The sequence below is a fragment of the Cupressus sempervirens genome, chromosome 9 (assembly GCF_028749045.1).
Source record: "Cupressus sempervirens isolate cs-2001-9-10 chromosome 9, ASM2874904v1, whole genome shotgun sequence".
In the NCBI taxonomy this organism is placed as follows: Eukaryota; Viridiplantae; Streptophyta; class Pinopsida; order Cupressales; family Cupressaceae; genus Cupressus; species Cupressus sempervirens.
This window is the reverse complement of record NC_143126.1, coordinates 796,346,218-796,354,409: the sequence shown is the minus strand read 5'-3', so window position 1 is coordinate 796,354,409 and position 8,192 is coordinate 796,346,218. Positions and strand designations below refer to the sequence as shown.

The 8,192-nt window shown below is 33.9% G+C and overlaps 1 protein-coding gene across 1 annotated transcript; it reads left to right on the top strand.

The window, feature by feature from the left end:
- The first annotated feature begins 493 nt into the window (after window positions 1-493).
- LOC149541111 (CO(2)-response secreted protease-like) lies at window positions 494-6,830 on the top strand. The gene is made up of 11 exons (XM_089802113.1): window positions 494-595; window positions 693-784; window positions 870-967; window positions 1,480-1,632; window positions 2,395-2,506; window positions 2,817-3,339; window positions 4,265-4,365; window positions 4,454-4,696; window positions 4,785-4,899; window positions 5,238-5,454; window positions 6,041-6,830. Exons 1-11 carry the CDS (start codon window positions 503-505, stop codon window positions 6,595-6,597), a joined length of 2,304 nt encoding a protein of 767 aa, XP_089658239.1. The 5' UTR covers window positions 494-502; the 3' UTR covers window positions 6,598-6,830.
- Window positions 6,831-8,192: the final 1,362 nt, after the last annotated feature.

Here is an 8,192-nt window from a genome sequence, read left to right as displayed (position 1 = left end):
ACGAAAGCCCACTATATCCCTTCTAGAAGTGGACTCATTTATAAAGTGAAAATTACATACAATAAATGAAGTAAACAATATTATCATCATAATCCATTAGAAGGACCTCGCAGCACTAGCGTTTTCATTATGCTCATTACATCAAAGTCCTTTGATGGAGATAAACATAAAGTTGATTGCTTGAATTAATAGCATGTCCCCTATTTTTTATACATTTAGAACCTACCAAGCAATGGAGTGATATTATTTAATAGTTAAAACTTGGAAATGGTTTGAAATTCGGGTACATAATAAAATCTTGGCATTAATATAAGCTATCGGATCATAATTCTCCAAATCTGATGCCCATAATGTGATTGGTTTTTTTTTTGCACTCCAGTGCCTCTTTCTCTCATCCACCAATTTGAATTGGAAATCAGAGTCACACCCACGAATCCACTTGAAGACAAATTCACACTCCTATTTAAACAATTAGGAATGCATAAGAATTTCCACATTAATCATGGGATCCATTTTTCATTTCCACTTAGTGTTGTTTTGCAGCTTGATCTTGGGTTCACTTGCAGTTGCTTCAGATGCAAATGATGAGGAAAAGGTAATTCAATTATCTCATCTCTATCATGAGCTAATTACAAAAATGGAGAAGAGAATTATGAGCTAATTTATGTTGAATATCTCCTTTTTGAAATCAGATGTACGTTGTTTACATGGGTAGTTCCCATGACAAGTCCCGTGATTTGCTTGTGAGAAGTCATGTACAATTGCTTTCATCAGTCTGGGGAAGGTACTTTGTTTAAATCATTTACTCACTCACTATTCTATTTCTCATCTGATCTTCGCTGATCATTTCTATCTTGTACTATTAACAGTCGAAGCCAGGCGGAAGAGTCACTTGTGAATAGTTACACATATGCTTTCACTGGATTCTCAGCAAAGCTGTCCTCTCAACAAGCTAATGCCCTCTCTGGTATGATAAATAAATAGCCACAATTGTTCTTCTAAGTGGAAATTTGGGCTGTCGAAAAAATAAGTTAAATTTGACTATTTAATACTATTAATGTAGTTTAGAATTCAACTCTTAGCATGTGATGAATAAACTGTGAGAAAACTCATGTTTCCATCCACAGTGGTAATCTATAATGACAGTTTAGTAGGGAATGAAAAATAAAAAGATAATAGTAAACAAAGCAGAAAATATGGTCATGGTTTCATTTTAAAAATACAGATTTCACTATAACGTATGAATATATTTTTATTTATTTAAAAAGATTAAATCATTTCATAGTGAATTTAATTTAATTTGTGATTATAAATTTGATTTTAATGACTGTAACTTTCTAATTTTTAAAAATAAAGAAAGTTCCTTTCTATTTTGAAATGAGCAAACTTACCATCTATACTTCTGACATGGATATCTATGAATGTATTTGTGAATGAAATTTGAAGATAATATACATGCTAGTTTTGTTCATGTTGCAGAGAAACCAGAAGTAATATCAGTGTTCCCTGATTCACCTTTGGAGCTTCATACAACACAGTCATGGAATTTTCTCCAAACGCAGGGCACATCCTTCCACGATTCAAATGTATCTTCTTCGGAACAAGATGCCATCATAGGACTTCTAGATACAGGTATTCACTTCTCTTCTCTTCCTTTGCAGAGAACACTATTTTCCCAAAACACATTACTGTCTTGCAGTTATAAGGATCTCTGTTACGAGTACAATACTTGTTGGAGTCAAAAAGATCTTTTCTACGAAGTCTTAGATATACTATGATATTGTTATCAAATTTTAATTATTTAATTTTTTTTATTCAAGTCTATTGATCTATATTTGATGAGTAGTGTTCTACAGGAATTTATTTCTTGTAATATGCTTTCATTTAATTATAATGTGTGATAAGTGTATCATCTATTTTTATCAGACATGAGTTCTTGTTAATCAGTACTTGTGAAATATTGGTCAACCAATATGACTGGAGAACTATACAATTGAATCTTAATGACAGCATTTCTTGTAGGAAGAACATTATACTTAGCACTCATCTAATTGCAATGAGTGCTAAGTGTGCTATTCATTCTTATGAGAAATGGGTTCTTGTTAACTAATGTTCATGAAATATGGAACACCAATAAATATTTGAAACTAGACAATTGAATCTTAACAACAATATCTTGAGAGAGATTAGATTCGTGTGGGAATGACTACTCATGATATACGGGTTAATGAATTTGATTAAAAATCGACACAGTTAAATACTGATAACAATATTACAATTTGACTTGATGTAGAAAATATCTCCTACTTATCAACGATATCATAATTTTTACTTGCACATTGAACCCTGGAGTCCATCCCAACAGCTAATTCGAAGTTTTTGAAATTGGATCAGGTGTATGGCCAGAATCAGCCAGCTTCAACGATGTGGGCATCGCCACCATTCCTCGGCGGTGGAAAGGCGCATGCATGCAGGGCAAAGATTTTACAGTTTCCAATTGCAACAAGTAAAATAACAGAGAATTTTAATTTTTTAATATATAGATTGCTGTCAGTATCATACATTTTCAGATATTGGAGATTTTGAACACTTTTTCTGATCTATGAACTCGATTACCTTTTATTATAGATCATAGCTCGATTTCATTAGACCATTAGGACTAGTTTAATTTGATTCATTCTACAGTTTTTTTCTTATTATGTATTATATCAACTTATCATTAGTATTAATTTTACACTAGCCTTAAATCCATACAAAAACAACTTTCTAGTTTGTTTCAGTTGTAGGTTTAATTAATCTGATCTGCCCTCTCTTAGGAAACTGATTGGTGCATGGTATAACACGGCATCATCGCAAAAGAAAAACAGCTATACAAAATCCATGACAGCAAGAGATTCAAACGGCCATGGCACCCACACCGCATCTACTGCGGGTGGGAATGCAATAGAGAATGCAAACTACTATGGCCTCGCCAAGGGAACTGCCAGAGGCGGCTCAACTACCTCCAGAATTGCAATTTACAGAGTGTGTGCTGAAGATGGGTGCCTCAGCTCGAACATCATGGCTGGCTTTGACAACGCAGTTAACGATGGAGTTGATATCTTGTCTCTCTCCCTCGGATCCAATTCAGCTTTCATTGATTACACGTCCGATCCAATCGCCATTGGAGCTTTCCATGCTTCCCAGAAAGGAATTCTTGTTGTCTGCTCTGCTGGAAACAATGGTCCTGAGAGTCGATCTGTTGTCAACGCGGCTCCTTGGATCTTCACAGTTGCGGCAACCACTATTGACAGACAGTTCCGATCAAATGTTGTCTTGGGTAACGGGAAGACAATCCAGGTGAGGCTAACATTTTAAATGGCTGTGATATTATGTAGTTTTTGAGTCAATTTTATTGATTCATGTTTTATGAGTCTTGGTTTTCATAAATCTATAGTCATGATAATGATTAAAATACTTGGTACTCATTGGATCTAGTGATGCTTACAGAGGTTAAGCATCAGGACATTACTAGCAGTCACCTATCTCATTACTATTCCAGCTCGAGCACACTTAACTACAGAATTTTCTCCATGAACCATTCATTTGAAAGACCCTTAAGCTCATCAATTGATAAGTAGGAGATATTTTCTTCATTAAGTTAAATTATGATATTGCTACTCGAATCTAACTATGTTTTGTGAGTCGTGGTTTACACAAACTTGTCTCTCATGACAATGAATAGAGCACTTGACACTCATTGGATCTAGTTGATGCTCACAAAGGTTAAACATTGAAACTTCCTAGAAGATTACTAACCCAGTACTACTCCAGCTTGAATACGATCAACTATGGAATTTCTTTTTTGCAAAACCTTTACCAAGTTTTGAGCCTTACAAACAATTCATGAGAAAGTCCATTAAACTCATCAATTGATAAGTAAGAGAATTTTTTTACAACTACTTAAATTACTACCAGAATTCAACTGTATATTTTTTGAGTCAAACTCATAGAATTATATTTCATAAATCATAATTTATATCAACCCATATCCATAGAAAGATCATGGCCATCTCTTAAAAGAAATGGAGTTTAAAGAATATGAATTGAACCCATGAAGGAATATAACTCGTCATCATCTCTTGTCCTTTCATCTTAGTTGCTATGTAAAGTCACAATTGTTTATCTTCAAATTTCAAGAAATTACTTTTTCAATCATGGCGTGTTCTTGTAAGTTTATTATCTTTATCCACATTTAGAATGAATTGGGTGGTTTTGAATTTAGGGCACAGGCATAAACTTTTCAAATCTTAGCCAATCAAACATGTACCCACTTGTGGATGGGGGAAGTGCCGCTAGCTCTTTTAGTTCTACAGATGATGCAAGGCAAGTTTGTTCTAATATTTTTGTCCCACCATTGCCTTGATTTGATTTGAGCTTCCTAGCCATGATGACCACCTTGTGTGTATGGCAGCAATTGCAATCCGGGCACTTTGAGTTCTTCCAAAGTGAAAGGAAAGGTGGTATTATGTCTAGGCACTGACACAAGTTATCCAAAGCAATATAAGAAGAGCGAGGTGAAAAGCAAGGGAGGAATAGCCGTGATCTTAGCTGATGATTCACAGAAATCAGTTGCAACCAATTATGGCACTTTTCCTTCCACTACAATTAGTGGCACACAAGCAAAAGAGATCTTAACATACATAAAATCAACCAAGTAGGCATTCTTTAACTTTTCTGTTCAGGAATTCAAACATTAATCTACTCATATTGCATTAAGAAAGCAACTAAATTATGGATGACAGGAAGCCGGTTGCAACTGTTACTCCAACAGAGGATGTTCACAATTATAAACCAGCACCGGTTGTTCCATATTTCTCATCAAGAGGGCCTGGAGGACTCACTGAAAACATTCTCAAGGTATGGACCCGAGTCTTATATTTTATTAAGAGTTAGTAAGAACTATTTTTGTATGAAACAAGTATTTCGAATGGAAAATACTTGAGATACATAGTACAATTTCAATTGGTTTAAACATCACACACTACCTACTGATTTTTATGCTTAAAATATTAAATAGTCAAAATTGACTTATTTTTTCTAGTCTTAATCTGTTCCTTAATGTGTGATGTTTAAAACCGACCCTACTATCCTTAATACTATTCAATTCTGGTTGGATAGTTTATTAGAAGTTTGTGTTTGAGTTTTAAAGAATGTGAAACAATTATATCTTTAAAACCATTCTATTACACTTGCAGCCAGACATAAGTGCACCGGGAGTGGACATACTTGCTTCTTGGATTCCTACAAATTCTTCATCAGCTGATGTTCCCAAGGGAATGAAGCCATCCTCTTTTAACATACTATCTGGAACATCCATGGCATGCCCTCATGTAAGTGGAGCTGCTGCATTTTTAAAAACAGTTCATACCACTTGGAGCCCATCTGTTATTAGATCAGCACTCATTACAACAGGTATATTTCTTATGTCTGTAAATATCATATACTCAAATTGATTCTTAGATGATTAAAAATGTTAAATAATTAAAATTAAGTTATTTCTTCCATGTTTAATTTTTATCTTGGTATGTGATATTTAGGAATGGTCATATATATCTAATTAGAAATGATAGAAACCATGGTAATTTCTTTTTGTGATGTTTCCATCAAAAATTGATTGTGACTACTATAACTTCATGAAATTCTTGAGTAATATTGTTGGCCTAGTGAGATGAGATCCCTTTCCACCACCAATGTGTGCTTTTGGTGTGATGGCATAATCTACATGGTATCCGAGTGCAGGTCATTGATTTCTCGAACCCTTTGACCCTTCCTATGGGTAGACTTGACTTATCAACATGGTATGTATTGGATGAAAATCCCACATGATACATGGTTGTATCTAACTCCATCGTATAGAAAGGAGAGTGATATTAACGTAGCCACCACTATATCCCTGATGAGGATTTTTTGATGTATGAGAAAACCTACAAATATGACACAGTAATATAAAACTTTCACTACTCTAATTGAATCCTTTGGTTCTTGTTAAAAATTGCAGCTACTCCAATGAACAATGCTGGCAGTACAATGACAGACGATACAGATGCAGTTGGCACTCCATTTGACTTTGGTGGAGGAGAAATAAATCCAAAGGCAGCTCTTGATCCAGGGCTTGTGTATGAAACATCTAATCAAGATTACTTCGACTTCTTGTGCAACTATGGATTGAATGCGAATGACATAAAGACAATCTCAGGCAATGCCAGCTACAAGTGTCCGTCCAATCATGCAGAGGAGTCCATCAGTCTCATGAACTACCCAACCATTTCTCTCTCCAAGCTCACCGTGGGGAGCACGAAAACTGTGAGCAGAACAGTGACAAATGTGAGTCCCAATGGAGAATCAACATACAAGGTTAGCATCGATGCTCCTGCAGGATTGACGGTCGGTGTTTCTCCAGAGACTCTTCATTTCACAAGCACTTCCAACAAGCTCACCTACAATGTCATGTTCAAGCCAGCGAGTGCTACTGCAGCTGGTTATGTATTTGGTTCTCTCACTTGGCTCGATGGGAAACACACTGTTCGCACTCCTTTTGCTGTAAATCTCGCCTAGTGTAAGTGAAAACTTTAGTGAAGGTGTTCCGAAAGCACCCTTCAATGGTCATTAATAGACCCACAAATAATCTAACTGTACTTTTAAGTTTCTAAAGTTAGTTTGGAATCCTATTGTGCTTTTTCGAAGGGCTCAAATTCCCAAGTAATCACTAAACTTAAAGACATCGATGCGAAAGAGAGCATGCATGTAAGTCTTTATGATACTATATCAATATATTATATTTTATATTATATTGACATTTCAATATCATTTGTATATTTACAAACAATGATCGCAGAATTAGTATTTTATATTTCAAATATATAGAGGAAAAAGGTGCAAAAATATTAATTGTTTTATCAATATTATAGATACCAAAATCATGCTATCATATAAAATTCTTTGTTTGCTCTCAAAAATTTCTTATAAAGATACTAAATCAAATAATTGACTTCCGCATAGCTATCGCATTGGCTCAATTAACAATACTAAATCAAACAATTGACTTCATGTAGCTATTGCATTGGCTCAATTCACAAGTCTCTAAATTGAATATGTAATCAAAGGCATCTTTGACCAATAACATCCTAATGACTCATATTCTCAAAATTAGTACTCCATTATTGATTCAGCTGAATCATAATGAAAAGATTTTCCACTTCTTACTTTGGTGCCTAAGAATAGGAAAGTATCTTTAAAAGTAATTATACCTATCATTGTTGTGCTCAACATCATTTACATACTTGTAAATAATGATCACATAAATAGTATTTTATATTTTAGATTTATATAGAGAAAAAAGTACAAATATGTTAATAGTTATATAAATTTTATGGATATTGAAATCATGCTATCATACAAACATCCATGTTTGCCTTGGAAAGCCACTTCTAAGGATACTAAATTAAATAATCGGCTTCACATAGCTATCACATTGACTCAATTAACAAATCTCTAAATCAAATATGTAATCAAATGTATCTTTCACCAGTAACATTCCAATGACTCATATTCTCAAAATTAGCACTCCATTTTGGATTCTATTGAATTGAGATGAAAAGATTTTTCACTTCTTATTTTGGTTCCTAGGAATAGGAAAGCAGCTTAAATAATTTTAAAAGTAATTATAACTATCATTGTTGTGCTACACCTAGTCTTTCTTGAATGCTATGAAAAGAAATCTCATGAACCTAAAAGAATTTCAATTATAAATCATTTATCTAATTATACCACACACAACTAAGTACATCTTAAGGAAAGTCAAAGATACACAAATTATATATTTAAATATAGCAAGATAAATTGCACCTTAATAGAAATATTCCCCTCTACATTACAAGTACATCCATATAAAATGTAAATGAAACTATGTATGTACACTAACTAAGCCCCAAAGTTTTTCTACACTAGAGTTGACAATTGGCTAATAGTGATATGCAATTGTTGTCATTTATGACAACACATGATGTACATATTCACAAGAGACCTCATAAATAAAGATAGTGTTTGGTAATCAAAAAATTGTCTAAGTATAGAATTTGGTTTACAATAGTATATTGTTTTGTTTATAACCTCTTGCTAATGTCATATTATGACTAGCAAAGTTACATGGA